The sequence below is a fragment of the Anas platyrhynchos genome, chromosome 1 (assembly GCF_047663525.1).
Source record: "Anas platyrhynchos isolate ZD024472 breed Pekin duck chromosome 1, IASCAAS_PekinDuck_T2T, whole genome shotgun sequence".
Lineage (NCBI taxonomy): Eukaryota > Metazoa > Chordata > Aves > Anseriformes > Anatidae > Anas > Anas platyrhynchos.
Window position 1 is genome coordinate 15,766,796 of NC_092587.1, and position 16,596 is coordinate 15,783,391.

Consider the following 16,596-nt stretch of genomic DNA (forward strand, 5'->3'; position numbering starts at 1 on the left):
TACATGAAATGTCAAGAAGTTAAATGTAACTTGCTTTATTATTTTCAGAGGAGTCTCTCATTGAACTGAAATCTTTAGGATAGAAAAGGTGAACAGGATATTATAAGACCAAAATAAATATAAATGACAAGAAAACAGTTTTACCACCCAAACTAGTTATTACACCCATATTTATGATTTTCTGTTTAACCCCAATGCAGATAAAAAATCTTTGTCATAAAGGCAAATCCTTTATGATTGAGATGTAAATACTGACCCAGCTGCATGATACTTAGCTCAGGAGGAGTTTTGCCAGACTGACTTTGCTAAATTCATTTTCAACGCACAAGAGAGAGGGTTGGATGTGATCTGGCTGAGAGAAATGTCTAGGGGTTCAGGAGGGGTAGAAAAGAAATGGCCCTGGCAAGATCTAGAGTGTGATCCTGGGTCTGAGCAGCCAGGAATGTCACAGACAGCTCCTGCAGCTGCTGCTCTCGGCTGGGCATTGAGCACGGCTCATGCTGTGGAGAGCTGGAGGCGCGGACCTGCGGGCTTGTACGCATGCTCAGGGTGAGGTTGATAAGGCTTTGCTCTGCTGGGGCCTACCCAGCTGAAGATGCTGCCTGGAACACATGCAGAGTGATGTACAAGGACAAATTCGGCTTTAATGTTTCTGTTACATTAGCAGTGTAACTGTGTCAACAGGAAAGTATTGGATACATTTGGATAAGAAAGTATCCACTTTACTAAAGCTATTACAGCGAAAACACAATAACCTTTGTATTTTCCATGTTTGCTTAAGCTTTATTTTTAGCTCGAGTTGTAAATCTGATGTAAATAAATTATGATATATGATATACTATAGGAAGCCACTCACCGTGGAGCTATTATTAAATAGCTCAGTATAGTACAGGTAAATGCACAACACGGTCACGAGTGTTCAGGCCCCACTAGCTGGAAACGCCCTGAACTATGAGCTTTCCATCACTTTCATTTGGAAGCTATTTTGCACGAATGCTAACACAGTTAATCTGTGAGAACTTTATCTGTTATCTATAAAATATCAAGGAAGGAAAAAAAAAATTAGAAGCAAAGCATTTTGCCTATGGCATAAAATAGAGAATATGGCTGGAAGCCCAGGGAAAGTCAGGCTGTATTCTGCGTGCACCAGGTTCCTGAGGCGGCTGCAGCCTGAGCTACCTGTGCCCCCAATTTTCTGCCCTCCCAGTAAGTGTTATCTCTGCACATCTCAGTGATATGCTGCGGAGCTTAAAACACCCCAATTTCCATCAACATCGGAGCTGTGCATGGGGGTGTTGTGTGATTCAGGAGAGCACAGGAGACCACTGCTTTGCCCAGCAGCCTCCAGGCCAGCTGCTTTCTGGAAATGCTCCAATCCCTGAGTGAATTAAGAAAAATAGAGGAGGTTGAGCGAGCAAGGAGGAGAAACACGCAGAGTAATGATGACACGGTGGATTTATTCTCCTGAGGGGGGCTTGCTTGTGGAGGAGGTGGGGATGGCCAGAAGCCCTGTCCTACAGACCTCACCTGCCCACCTCTCACAGAGGCTGGGGTTAGCAGTGAGCAGTGTTTGCTACCAAGCAACCTGAAGCAGAAGGTTTTTAGCATGCTATTACAATTACAAATAAATAAATAAATAAATAAGGGCTTATTCTGATTGAAAGCCTCCCTTAGGAATGCGGCTTGTTTTGGGCAAAACAGCCGGGCTTGTCTCCCGGCAGGGGGTACCGCCGGCATCAGGAATTCCTGTCAGCGGGCGGTTGGGTTGGGGGGAGGAGGACGGCGGGCCAGACCTCGGCCGGGGGGGCTGACAGACAGACAGATGGACAGACAGACTGACGGACTGACGGACAGACTGACGGACAGACTGACTGACAGGCCGGCGGGCGGGCTGCCGGCTCTCCCCGCCCAGGGCCGGTGTGTGTGTGTGTGTGAGGGGAGGAGCGCCGCCACCTAGCGACTCGGGCACCCAAAATGGCTGGAGAGGGGAGGTGGAGGAGGTGAGAGGGGGGGAGCCGCTGCCTCCGCCTTCTCCTCCTCCTCCTCTTCGTCCTCCTTCTTCCTCCTCGTCCTTCTCCGTCGCCAGGGGACCCTCCCCTCCCCTCCCCGGCGCGGCGGGGCCGCTCTCCCGGCCCCCCGGCACCATGTCGGCCGGCCAGGACGAGAGCTCGGTGCGGGTGGCGGTCAGGTAAGAAGCGAGCTGTGTGTGTGTATGTGTGTGTGTGTGTGCATAGGGGGGAAAAAGAGCTGTAAAACCCTAAAAATATCGGGGCGAACCGCGGCCACACGCTGCAAACGCTTACTCATCGGGCAGAGGCAGCCCCTCGGCTCCAGCCGTTCGCATGGCGAAGCTCTGCAGGAGCAGCCTAGGATGATAAAGGTTTTTTTTTTCTTCCCCTCATAAACCTTGTACCTAAAATTGCATGGATGGGTCTCCACGAGGCTGCTCACCCTGCATCATGAATAACTCTCGGTAGGAGCCGTAGTGGGAGTGGAGCTTAAATCATTTGGAAACATCAGTGAATTCAAATTGCGCTTTTATCGGAGATAAAAATCTGGTGTTCATCAGTGAACTCTTGGCTCTCCTCGGTTTTCTATGGGAAGGTGTTATTGCATTGTTTGAAGAACTTCCAGATTAGCCCACGGATGTCTTCGCTTTCAAGATACCTTTACATAATTCAAATATAAGAGGAAATATACCTACGCACACATGTAGAAAACATCAATATTTGGGTTTTGGTTGCAATGCTGAATGATGACTTCTTTTTTTTTTTTTTTTTTTTTTCCTTTCAAAAAGATCCTTTATGTTATGTGGTGGTATTTGGAGTATTTGATATTTATAATTATACGCTGGTGCATCTGGAGCGTTGTGCCACGAGGCATCAGGCAGTAGGGGAAGGTCTGTACCTACCGGTTGGTCCTCGCTGCTTCCATTTCACCTTATTAGATAAATTTGGGTTGTGCAGGCAAACGGTGAGCGTGAATCATTTTTTGGGGATAAAGGCTGTAGGGATAGGCGATGCTGCTGAATGCTGTTGTGGGTAGGTGCTCGTGGGACCAACAGTTCAGTGGCACTTTGGGTAGACAGAGAAACGCCGCCCTGCACGCCAACGTGGGGCTTGTGCTGCGGGTGTTCACTGAAGCCTGCCTGCAGTAGTGCTGTCCGCGTGGAGGGATGCTGTTGTGAGTGGTGGCTGCTGAAGCCCTTTTTCACGTCAAAATACAGGGAGGTATTATTCCAGAGCGTAATTAGACCGTGTTTTCAAAAAGGAAAATATGAGATAGGTGTGATTCTAAAAATAGGGCGTGTTGCAGGTTAGCAGACTGCTCTGTCATTTGAAGAAAATATTAAATATCTCCCGAGCCAAAAATAATAGTGATGTAGAAGTTCATTTAAAATACAAAGGGTTGTTGTAACTAGGAATTAAATAAAAGCTACTGGTGCAAATAGGTTTATGGCTGTAGATGTGCGATGAATAGATTAGGAATACTATCTGGCAAAGAATTTGTAAAAGTGAATTAGCATCACTCAGCTGGATTAAAATGGTTCGCTGTAGCTCTTAAAACAAATCCCAAATGTTGCAAGGCACACTTCTGTAATATCTTTGTATAGCTAACACCTTATATCTGAGTATAGTTCACTGGTAATGAGGGATTACATCTTTCCTCCTGTCTGCTTTCTTCCTCTGGAAGATTAACTATTCATGTACAAGATTTCTCCTTCTCTGCTTAGAAATCCTGAACAAAAGCATGCACAATTACTCTTTCCCCATCAGTAACTCTGTTTAGATTGTCTTCTGTTGCTTCTGGTTGTGTATTTTGTGAGGTCCTATAACACACCATGAGTTGCAAGACCAGTTGCATCAGCGCGCTATGACAACTCCTGCATTCTGTTTTCTTCTCCTTCTTCAGTTCTTTTGGGGAACTTGAGCTTAATTCAGTGATGATCTCCACTGCTGCCATGATTTAGTCTTTGTTTTGATATGTATATCTTCTGAACACGGCTTGCTCGACAGGAGGACCAGCTTTTAGGTTGCAGCCCATGTGGTAGTGGCTGAACTGAGGTATTTCAAAGGCGTATTGCCCTGAACCTGCTGCAGCACTGAATTTGCTTAAACTTGAAGCATAAGCTGAAGAACAGACATTACTGAAATGGTTTAGCAAATTGCTTTTTTTTCCCAGAACCTGGTTATCTCACTTAATTGTATACAACACCATTAAAAATATTTCTTTCCAATTAACACCACCTTTAAGCTATCATTTTGTATGCTAATTGCTCTCCATTTTCTTCAGTGTAATAATGGGTTTGTGAGCGGTGAACTAAATACTCCGGTTTAGTGAAGCATGAAAGCTCAAAATACTTTGCCAGATAATCCGGTAACTAATGTTAAATTCCCCAATTAAGGAAAAAAACCTCTTTCTTCATTGTCAACCGCCTCTGAAAGACTTGTGGACTCAGATTTTGATGATGGTCTGAGATTTCAACAAAGAGCCTGGCTCTTTGCATTCCTCTGTCTGACTGCGTAGTGTCTGCTTTCAGGTGAAATTAGAGAGCCCCTGTGATAGCCACCTAATCAGGTGGCTGTTTTTTCTTTTAAATGTGAAAAGCTATCCTCTTGGCAAATCTGAAATTACCATCTTGCTTTACAAAAGGTCTTTTCAGCGTGCGAAGGTTTTGCTGAGGAGGCTATGAGATGGTGGAAACGTTGGGCAGCTGTTTCTGGAACCAGGTCCACGAAAGGATGTCAGTTACGGTTCCAAACTTGTGTGTCTTGCCATGTTAGTGGTGTCTGCAGCCAAGGTACAGTGTACAGGTTTCCTGGGCGGGTGCAGGTCTCACATAACATTGAGGATCTCAGCAGTTCGTGTCCGTGTTGCATGCAGGGTCATGGTGTGAGCTATCCGGGGCTTGGCTGGGGTCCTGGGGCTTGAAATAGCTCCAGCAGCAGAGGTGGCAGTGCCTGCCCTTGTAGCTTGCAGTGGTACAGTTAGGGCATCCTACCAGTGACGGTCTAAACAGACCAGAAAGTTGGGCTTAGGTTCCTTGCACTTCTGGATGCAAGCTACACAAGGGAACTCTTGGAGAGCAATAACGTATGGATGGATGTCACCAGGAGGCTTGCTTGGAGGACTTCTCTCTGATGGAGCATGGAAAGATGTCTGTTACGTGCATCCTGTTATGCAGAAGACATCAACGCTGTAGTAAACATCTGTCTTCTGGTCCTCTGAAGAAGGATGAGCTTGATTCACTCTGAGTCGCTGAACACCCCAGACATGCAGATGATAAGCTTCAGTGTTGATTTGTAACGCTGCCTTGTCAGGTGCCACATGAAAAGAGAAGAAATAACAAAGCGTTACGTGAAAAGGCAAATAGCTCTGGAAGCTGACCACCAGTCAGTAAAATGGCTATTGGCACGTGGCTGGGTGACACCTCGGGTAGAGTAGACAATAAAAGGACCTGAACTGATGGTTGGGGAAGCTAAAGGGAACGGGGCTCTGGCGTTGGGTGTGCTGTCTTGGTGAAAGATGTGCCTTATTCCCTGCTTTGGCAAGATAAGAAGTGCTGCTACTTTGGCTGCTGCGATCAGCATCTCTCCTGTGTTCCATCCCTCGTGCCAAGAGGGGGAGAATTGTTCCCCCCTTCCTCACCTGTGTAGAGAAGCTGTGGGACCTGGCCACCAGCTTTTCACCGAAACATCTCAAAAGTGCCCTTCTTGCACCCGCCCTGGGTGTCTGCAACACATCGTAACGCCGCTTCACTTCCCTGAAGTCTCGGGGTTTGCCAAGCATGGAAATGATTTGCGCAAAGCGTGCTGCATCCGTCAGGAAATGTCTTAAATAACAGGGGAAGTAATAATTGCAGCTCAAGAATTAAAAACTGCTATTTCTGGTGGTCCAAAAGGGGAGATGGGGTACTCTAAGAAAAGCCTGCTGATTACTGATACAATTTGGGAGCATGAATTTAGCAACCAATCAGGCTGTTTGTGGCATGAAATCAGGACGTACTGTTAGCTTTTGATAAGGCAAACGGGCTGTGTTCAGCCCGTGTAACCTTAGCCTTCTGAGGCATAGATTTGTTATGGAAACACTGGATTTGTTCCTACCCTGGCCCTAGTTCTTGAACTACGTGACCAGTTGGCTCTCTTCTGAGTTTTTTTTTTTGTTCTCCTTTGCTTTTTTCTGTGTGTTTTTTTTTTTTTTTTTTTCACCCCATGTACTGTTTGGCTGCCTTTTCACCTTTTCCATTCCCCTTCTCAGCACTAATTTCTGATTGCACCAAAGTTTTTTCCTCTGTGACAGATCCAGCTATTGCACACCAGAAAATAAGCAGCTTTTATTAGACAATCATTGTCATCCAGCTGTAATTATGCAAAGGTTTGAAAGTTTTTGGGGCGAAATGTCTCGCAAAGTTGAGTATTAATGAAGTTCAGTCCAGCAGTATGTGAGTATTCCCTGCCGAAGTCAAAAAAAAATGCTCAACAGTATTAAATCATAATTCTTTGAGTCACGTCAGGTGCTGGGAAATAGTTCTTTTGGAAAGGGACTCTGTTAATGGAAAGCTACAAAGGAGATTTTGTTTTTGGAAAGCTCAGGTTTCATATCTTTTGTAAGTTTTGATGTTTCCCTTTGTACCGTGAGTTAAACAAACATTCCCTTGTCCTTCACTGAAACTTTACGCCACTCCATCCATATGTTTTGCATTTAAGCTGAAAAAAACCCACAGCACCATCTGCTGCTGAATTAATTCAGGTTTCATCATATCTGACTCGATCAGCCGTAACTGATATTGCTTGGGGCAGGCTGAAATCTGTGATCTCGCTTTCTAGGAAATAGACTTTGCCTTTCCACCACCTGAGATGTAAACACAAGCTCATCCTCTTGTGGAGGGGAAAGAAAACCTAGTCAGACGTTTTCCATGTTATAATTTCTCACCAAAAGATTAGTATGTCTTGATTTTTGTGTTTTTAAACTTGGCATTTCCTAAAGTTTGTAGAAGACTTGGGAGTTTAGTTCACTTCAAAAATCCAGTTTCCATTGGGTGATGTTTCCTTTGCTACACTCTTTGGAGAGTTTGGGTTTAGGTTGTCGGCTCAGACATTCCTTTATTACGGAGCTCCTCGAGGCTTCACATTTTCCTTTTTTTCTGTGTGACTTCTGCAAATTCTTCTACAGCAGTTGAATGACCCTTGTGCTTGGGATGGAGGCAGCCTCGCTCCCTCCCTCTGCTTTCCCTTTATTTGCTTTAAGTGCTTTATAGGTTGCCCTTGCTGCCCTGCCTGAGATGGCTGCTGGAATTCTTGCTTTCCTCTTGCGTTACCTGACTGCTGCTGGGGAATTAAAGCCATTGGAGGTGCCTTTATATCTGCTTAAGGAGAAGATTCAGTATTCTGCCATATCTGGGACTGCTGGGGCAGAGGATTTTTTTTCTTACACTAATTTAATTCCCATGTAAAATACTCGCAAGAAGTTAAAAGTATTGTTTGAACTGGAGAACAAGAAAGTTTAATTAGAAATCAAACACCATCTGAACAAGTCCAGCAAGAGTAACTACATGAGCTGTGCCTTTTCCTTGTGTCCTCTTTCCCCTCTACTCTCAAAATGTTTAAATATTGTTCATTCCTGTTCTTCCTCCTTTTTTTTGTAGTCCTCTGTGTTTTATTTCCAGTTTTCCCTGGTGAAACTTTGAAAGACACATCTGCTTCTGTGTGACTAAAGGCAGAAACGCAGCCTTATTTTTTCCAGCCAGTTCTCTTGTTTGGTGCATTTGCCATAGCAACAAGATGCAAATGGAGAGCAGTGAAAGGGTTTGCAGATCGGTGGCCCAGTGACTTCGATGTGTGGAGAAGGCCTGTTCTGTGTGTGTTTTACACTGTGAACCACATGCATTGCCTTGGAAAAATCCATGTGTAATTGGGGTGGGTGACGGGTTAGGAGTGCTTATATCCACGCCATGTCCCCTGTTAGCCATGTGTAGCCTCCAAACGTGAGCCTTGTTGTCCACTCAGCATTAGCCACAGTACAGTTTTAACAAGGTTTTGTGTGTAAATTAGCGCTACTGGAAGCGGAGCAGTCACGCTGCTCATTTGGAGCCAGTCAATCGATGAGCACAAAATATCTATCAGGTAGACTCTGCATGGAAATAGGGAGTGAGGAGCGGGTGCCATCTGGGCCTTTGGTTTTGTTGTTGTCCTCAACAGATCTGGTTAAATCCTTCGCTGCTGGAATAATAATTATTTTCTGTTTGTTTGAAGAACTCTTTTCAATTGTCTGACACATGCTGGGCTTGCTGTTTGGGATGGTGCACTCTTTAAGCAACTTTAGGACTTAATTCTACCAAACAAAGCTGAATGACACATCCCTCGAGTCTCACTATGGATTTTCAACAAAGGAGACTGGGATCAGCACAACCTTGGTAAAAGCTTCTGATGTTATTGTTCTTTGCACCCAGTAATTCTTCAGCATTCAAGCTGAAGAGCACCTTCCCACTGTTGCTTTTAAAAATGGATTCAAGCATTTGTTGTCTAGATAACTTTTCCTTCTCACTGCTGGTTCTTGTGTTTGTACTGCTGCAGGAATGCTACGCTTCATCTGGTTAATAAATACTTAGCTCTTTGGGAGGACATTTTACATGTAATGCAGATTCTCCATTCATCAAGTACTCCAGGTTTCCTGCAATGCTTTCTCTTGTGTACAGTAGCTAGAAGGACACCAAGCTCCCCCTTATCCCCCTTTTGTTTATTTTCAGCATAATCGATCTTTTAAGAACATCAATAAAACAGGATTCTCGAGGTGGGTAAGAGTTAAAGGGCTGTAGCATGCTGCTTCAGCTAGCAGAGCTGAACATGCAGGAGGATATAGCTAATAGGACCGGACAGGAAATGTTTCTCTCTCATTAGACATCTCAAAGTCTGACTCTGCCTGGTTTCTTTTGATAAACGAAGATTTTGATCAAAAAAGCTTCTTAGTCTAGTTTGTCTAGACTAATCTAATACAGAGTTTTTGAACAAAGGTCTTCTGTGTCTTGGGTCAATACCCAACCACTTGGTTATTGTCTTTGTTGGGACAGAAGACAACAACCTGTGTAGTTCTTCTTTGTCATTTTCATTCACTATTTTCTCCTTTTATTTCTATCCATGATAGCAGTCTTAAGCAGAAGACAACCAAAACACCAAAGTTAATGTGGCATTTAAACCTGGAAAGCTGTGTAGCTGCAGAGTATTAATGTCAGTCAGGACATTATATTGAAGTATGTAACTTGTTAGCAATGTTGATAAACATGGATGTGGTTTTTTCATTTTGTTTGTTCTTTAAAGTCTTATCTCTACACGTTACTCTGGAGACTAGGTGGTATTGATTGTTCCCCTATTTTCTTTCTCTAGTTGCAGTTATACCATAAGAGTGAATGATTGGCACATTTGAGAAAGGTTAATGTGTTTTATAAGCAAATTGTTTGAAACACATAAAAGACCAGGAAATACTTTCACACAGGGCTAAGAAGGAATAAATATCCTAACATATTTTTTTTCCTAGGCATGAGAGAAAGGAGAAAGGTTACACTTCTTATAGTTTGAAGAAGTAGTAAGTCAGAGAGAAGGCCACCTGTTTAACTTAAGTAGCTAAAAGTGTGATTTACGCTTCTGATCTAATCAGCCAGCTCGTCACTCAGGAACAATGAAATTGCCCTTGTGATCTTCATTAGCAGAACTTTGACTTCAGCAAAAAGTGGTCTGGCTGGTGTTCAGTGAGCTCTAAAAATCAGATCAGAGGTAGGACTGAACTGGTATTGTCAGGTAAGTTATTTGATGTTTAGTTATACTGACACTTAATTGTCCTTTTTTTTTTTTTTTTTTTTTGTATGTGTGTCCTCCCAAAAGCTTCAAGCTGAATCTTTTCCTGCTTATACCCCCCTGAAGTGACCTACATTGGCTGGTCATCTAGTCAACCTGCTGCCTTGGCTGTGTAGGTCTGTTTCATCTTTGTTTTCCCCAAAGCCTTTGGGGAACAGATGGGCTCTTCATTGTTCTTTAAATGTCAACAAATAATCCTTACTAGGCCCAGGAGAGGAAGAAACATTCTACACTTGAGAGGTTCAGATGAAAGTGCTTTGTTTGATACTTTCAGCCCCGAAAGCAAGGGCTGATTTTCAACTCTCATGACTGGTGAATGCCAAGACATTTTGGGGGAGGAAGAGGAGACTTACAGAAAGTGGTGATAGCCTATATTTTGGATACTAGCTGACTGAAAGTAAAGGGCAAGCGGAGCTCTCTGCTGTTGTTTTAGGCAAGAATTCAAGTGATTATAAATAATGCATACAAATTGATCATGAAACAAACATTGTGGCAAAAGAAAAAAACTAGTATACAGAGAAAATGGCCTTTTTATGTAAGGCATGAGGTAATTTATTCCTTCACAATGTACGGATAATGTGTAGGCTGATGTCTAGTGTTCAGTTTGGGGTGCCACTGTTTGGGAAAAATGCAGACTAATTAATTGCAGTTAGAGGCAATTCAGGAGAGAAGGGAGATGACTGGGCACCTAGCAAACAGGACCAGTTCCGTAAGGTGAGAGATGGGAAGTGAAGACTGCAAAAACAAATACCTAAAGGCAGACGCGAAGTAGAAGAGAATCAATTGTTCGTGTTCCAGGTGAAATGGATAAATGTTAATAGTCTTGACTTACCCTAAGAAAAGTAAAAGATAGGAAGGGAACTGTTTACTGATGTAAGGATGGATGTCCTGGAGCAGTTTGTTTGTGGAGATGTGAAATTGCCCATAGGAGAGACTTTGAAAAACAGCTCAAAGTGGTATCTGCCAGGAATGCTTTGGACATAGCTGATATTGGTACACAAGGCAGAGTGGGTGAGTAAACCCTGAGACCTTCAAGGTCTTTTCCATCTCAGTTGCCTGTAATCCCATGGAGCTGCATGTTCAGTGCCAAGGCCTGAATTCAGCAGTTGAATGATCCCGTTCAGAGACCACGATATGCTTACAGAAGTATGACAACGTCCACATTAACAATAAAGCTTTGGAAATTTGGAAGGGTAAGCTTAGACTAATTCAAGTATGGAAGGAACTCAGGAGGTCATCTGAGCCAACCTTACAACCAAAGCAGGCTCAAAACTAAATTCAGGCCGTGTTGCTTGGGGCTTTATTGAATTATTGGGTCTTGGAAAAACCTCCAAGCACAGAGAGTCCTTGGTCTCTCTGGGCAGCCAATACGTGGCTGTCCTCATGGGGAAACGTTTTCCTTACACCACACTGGGAAGTCTCTTTGTTTAGTTTCTGACTGCTGTCTCTTGTTCTCCTAGCCTCAGTAAGGAGCTTGGCTTGGTCATCTTCACAGGTATTGGAAGAGAACAGGCAAGGCCTAAAACCTAGCAAGATCTAAAGTATATAGTCTTGAATATATAATATATAGTCTTGAAGGGTGAGATGTGGGGGAGAGCTTCAGCAAAGGGACCCCAGCCTCTTCTCCTGATGGGTTCTGAGTATGAAGGGCATAGCAGGGCCTTGGCAGACTGATGGGCATACAGTGGTGGTGATGACACGGCGGCTGTTGGGAGGTAACGTGTTGTAAGCATCCCCAACGGGAAGCAGTGGGGGCTTTTGTTTTGGTTTGCATGGTTAATAAATCCTTTTTTGTTCTGAAGTCTATTCCCTGCCACCCCTGGTCTTGAAGGCCACGTCCCGATAGATGTGATGTTGCTGCTGTGGAGGCCTTTGCAATGTGATTCAGTGAAGGGTAACGATCTGCTTCCCTCTCCTCGCTGCAGGAATACTTGGCAGGCACCTTTGCCACAGTTTAAGCTCATTTATGCTTTTGGCCAAACTGACGAACTAGAATAATTAACCTCCAGTGCTGCTTAATGTTTAGTTGCTTTATAGATGCTCTTGCTTTCCTTAACAATCTCATAGAGTCGTCGTTTCCCTGTCCTGCCCATGACAATTCAGGTTTCATTCTTTCAGTTTTGGTTTGTTCAACATATCCTGTAAGTCGGAAAGCAACGCAAGCAGTAGTCATTGCTTTATCACATGAAGCATGTGATAATCTTGTGAATACAACCATAGCATCGGTTACGTATCTTGGAACAGGTTCTTATGACTCTTAGGAAATTAGTTATAATTTGTTCATTATCCATTTTCATCCTGTCCTTGGAAAAATGGATTTTTAAATTTTCAGGAGTTTCATTTTCTTTTTTTTTTTTCCTTCTGGATTTGTGTGCTGACATAACAACTGTCGAGCACCGGGCAAAGTAACATTCAGTTTGGTTTGCGTTGTTGGATGCCTGCCCGATATCCGTGTCCGAGCTGTCTGGTTGAAGTTCAGTCTGTGTGACACAGGCGTGTACTGGGAGACCGGGAAAGTCCTTTGAAGCTCCCGACATCTGCATCTTCCCTTGACAACATCTACTACTTCGGATTTCTCATGCTGCCACTAGGAAATGCTGCTGACTAACCAGCCTTATCAGATATGTCAAGGAAATTTGATGTAGTCTAGCCAGAAGACTAATTTTTTTAAAAATTATTTTTACGTGTACTCTGTAATTTATATTTGCCTATTTCCTCTTTTAGCTTAAACTGTTTTGGGCAAGGCCGTGTACCCAACCAAGGACTGTCAGGTGGGGCCAAACATCAGCTGGTGATGTTCAACATCCTTTTGGTGACAGCAGCTCTCCGTGTGCCCTCGCAGCAGAGAGGGGATGGTCACTGCAGCACAGCCCTGTGTGTGAGAGGGCCTGCCCTCTGCCCCAAAGCTGCATCAGGAGGCATTGGGGTGTTTTTCCATTCGGATCATAGAAGTGAACTCTGGGATCCTGACTGTTCACCCACTTTCTGTTCAAAATAGGCAACAGTGCTGTAATTTGAATTTAATGCATTAAGGCATTCATGATTTAGAGGTAATAGCTGTATTTCGTGTACAAAACTTGTACATTTGGCTTTCTTTAAGTCACTCTCACTGTTTTCTGTGGGATGTGGGGTTTTGGCTTGGTTCTTCATTGACAGTTAATGCTCTGTTGGCTGCTTCATTGTCTCCTATTTTGGCAAGATCTGTCTCTGGCTTCTGGATGTCAGATCCTCCAAAATGGTTTTGAATGCCACCTCTCAGAGCCACTCAGTTTTAGGCATGAATTTAAGGTATCATAACCCAAGGTTTCAGGTATTAATGTATTCAGCTCATTGTGAGACATTTTCCCTCTGAGTCACTTTACTTTTAGTGCAGTATATGAATTGGATTATAGAAATTTATTTTTCCTTATCTGATTGTCCTCTGAGGCTGAAGGAGAAAGCACCAAAAGAAAAACTGGTAGGCAAAAACATCCACTGACAAATTTATTATCATGTGAGCACTGGTGTTGGTCGATGTAAAGTGATACTTGATGTATAACTTATAACCTGCTGCTGGGAGAAATAGCTGAAAGAGCTTTTGTGTTCAAGGGCTTTATTTGCTCTTGGAGAGAGCAGTGCTACAGTTGTTGCCAGTACTGAGAACTGTCTGGATGAATGAGCTGTTTGGCTGGGCAGTGCCATGTGTGACCTGTATCATAGAATCACAGCATGGTTTGGGTTGGAAGGGACCTTAAAGCCCACCCAGTTCCACCCCCTGCCATGGGCAGGGACACCTCCCACCAGCCCAGGCTGCCCAAAGCCCCATCCAGCCTGGCCTTGAGCACCTCCAGGGATGGGGCATCCACAGCTTCTCTGGGCAGCCTGTGCCAGGGCCTCACCACCCTCACAGTGAAGAATTTATTCTGAATATCTAATCTAAATCTCCCCTCTTTTAGTTTAAAACCATCCCCCCTCATCCTGCCAGTCTCTGCTTGAGCAGAGTCCCTCTCCATACACCAGTGTCCCCAGCTGTGTGTGCCAGCATGAGCAAATGCTTAGTTCGGGGTCACTGGCTGTCTCTCTTCCAAAGCTGGCACTGCTTAAATAATCTGTGTAACTTGTTTTAGTGGTGTTGTTTGTTTTTTCTTTCAGTACAGGACTAAGCTATAATGCTTTGGACACCTGTCCCTGTTTATAGGGTTAGCTCTGGTGGTGGAATATCAATCAGCTCATCTCCTGAGTGTTTTTTTGGTATGAATGCTGGGGAGATGTCTGTTTGAGTTGGGTCCAATTTCACCACAAATGTAGGGGATGTCTCCATTTAATCTGTAAGTAGCTGAAATGTTTTGTTCCCAAAGGATCTGGACCCTCAAAGCTCTCCCTTTCTTCCCTCCCCTCCAGCTAGGTAGGAATAACAAGAGAGTGTAGGACCAGAGATTTTTCATTTTTATTGTTAAGTCTATAAAGTTCAAGAAGGACAACCAGAGCTTTGTTCCTTTGTTTTAATCCACAGATCTTTCTGGATATCCTCAATTATGTGCCATTACACACTGGGCTTCTTCAGTTCACTATGCTTGTGACTAATGCAAAAATCAAAGGAGAGCTGCAGATTGCACAGGGAAATTGTTTATGTGGGCTGTAGGTTTTTCCTTAGAAAGGAAAATCAGTTTATTTTTTGGGGCCAGGTTTTTCCTCACTTGTTTACAAACCCTGGTCTAGTTTGTTTGCTTTAAATTGTTAACGAAGGTAAGTTACAAGTAACAAGGGACTTTTAATGTCAGGTTCTCTCTTGATCCTTTTTAAATGTGGTTCTAGCAAGTGTTGCTGGTTGTTCCCGCTGTGGCAGCAGGTTCAAAGTGGAGTGTCTCTGCTTCTTCCAGCTGCTGAGTTGGTGTCGCTGCATTTCTGCTGCCTTGGCAAGGCCCCTCTACAGCAGCAGAGGGGAGGCAACAATCTCCCAGTGCTGCTGTGGCCTGGGAGCCAACAACCCAAATGCTCTGCTTTGCATCAGCTGCTAGGAAACATGCAGGGTACGAGGTGAGAGTAAGTGGCTGTGGTACCCCAGGTTACAACGATGGCGATGGGGGGGTATGGAGAAAACATGGGGTTTGTACATTTTTGATCCATGAACTCTGATAAGATTATCTGACATGTTGTGTAACACCTGACAGCGGGATTTGATTGAGAATCCAATTATGCCTTCAGTTAAAGGCATGCTCATGCATGAGGTGTAGCCAGTCCTGACCTCAAACTTCACGGCAGGGAAATCCTCTCCTTTCATTTCCTTAGCTCCAGATAATCCCGCTCCCTGCTCTCAATCTCTGGCTCAGTTAGTTTCAACTTGTTTTGCTCTCCTTCTTGGGCCACCGGCTCTTAATTCAGAGGCCTGGAAACGGTTAACTCCGGTAAGTATGGTTGAGAAATAACCTCTTTGTAGTTCTCCATGGGCCTTGCTAATTATTCATGTGATGAGGCTTATATAAGGGCCGCACTGCAGTTGCGCTTCATCTGATGACAGCATTTTGTGTTTCTGTGTAAACAGAAGTCAAGCGATAAGGCCTGGGCAAGCAAAGTCTATAGGTGAAACCAGGGAGAAAGCAAACTTTGGGGAGGATTTTAAGGTGGTTCCATCTGCTGAACTGTTCCTTTTTTAAAAAAATATGATTTTAGATTTTTTTTTTTTAATGACTGAAAGAACCTACATTGCCATTGTTATGCTTTGCTTTAACGTTTATTTAAGATTGAGCAGTGAAATCAGTTAAAACAAATGATATTTTTTGAATAGTATGGCTTAGCCAAATATTAAAAGTTAAAACAGGGCAGAGATTTTTCTTTTCAGCTTTAACACTAAAACTGTAAAAGCAGCCTGTCATGCGAGAGTTATAACAACCTATTTCAGAGATCTGCAAATTCCAGAAGAAAACGAATAACATCAATCTGCTAATGCCCTTTTAGGACCTTGATTAATACTGCCTGGTAATCTGTCTAAAAATGAATTAGCTTAAGAAATTTTGCCTAAATATCACAGAATCAAATATCCCACTTTTCTCTCTAAATACCTGTTAAGCAGTTTATTCTAACATATAGTGGTATGTTCTATCAAATATTGTTGATACTGCTAAAGGAGATTATTTTAAATGGAAACAGAGTTGGCCAAAACACTGGGCCTTTGTTATGCCTATGGGATTTGTATTCTTTCTTTGAGCCTCACAGTGGAGGTGGCAGTGGTTAGGATGTGGTGGAAGCCGAGCTCATCCCCTGAGTGGAAATCACGTTGTTGGTGTACAGCTGTGGGAGGCACTTGGCCGATTCATTGCCATCAGTGCTGCAATGTTTGTTGCTTGCTGTAACAACGAGTGTTCGGGCTTCTTTAGGCTGGTGAGGAAAAAGCCTGGATCAGCTCTACCTCTGTGTGTGTGCCTTCATGAAAGCCTCCTACAGGCCCTAGTGTAAGACCCTCCTAGGCCTGTATGTGCTATCAGTAAGCCATTACTGCTTCATTTCTTGTGAATGCATATAGTCCTCCCAGCAAAATCATTTGGTATAGTAGGCATCGCTCCTGGAAAGCCTGGTATGCATCTCCCTTCCTGCACTGAGCTGTTTTAAGTCCAATTTAAGTTAAAGGAGCTCTTACCTTGTCCTGTGTTAAAGGTTCAGAGGAATCACAGAATCATTAAGGTTGGAAAGCCCTCCCAGATCACCTGGTCCAACCACCCCCCGCCACCAATGCCACCACTAACCCATGTCCCCAAGCACCACGTCCAACCTC

At 43.8% G+C, this 16,596-nt stretch overlaps 1 protein-coding gene across 8 annotated transcripts in view; it reads left to right on the forward strand.

Moving 5' to 3' along the window:
• Window positions 1-1,929: 1,929 nt before the first annotated feature.
• The window catches only part of KIF21A (kinesin family member 21A), an 87,987-nt gene continuing 73,320 nt past the window's right edge, over window positions 1,930-16,596 (forward strand). For 4 of the 8 annotated variants that reach the window (XM_027458910.2, XM_027458888.2, XM_027458900.3 and 1 more), the window contains exon 1: window positions 1,930-2,188. In XM_027458910.2, coding sequence (XP_027314711.1) covers window positions 2,145-2,188 — 44 coding nt within the window. In that variant the 5' untranslated portion in view covers window positions 1,930-2,144. The remainder of the gene's footprint in view (window positions 2,189-16,596) is intronic. The other 4 variants (XM_027458905.2, XM_027458894.2, XM_027458897.2 and 1 more) reach the window with 1 other exon arrangement.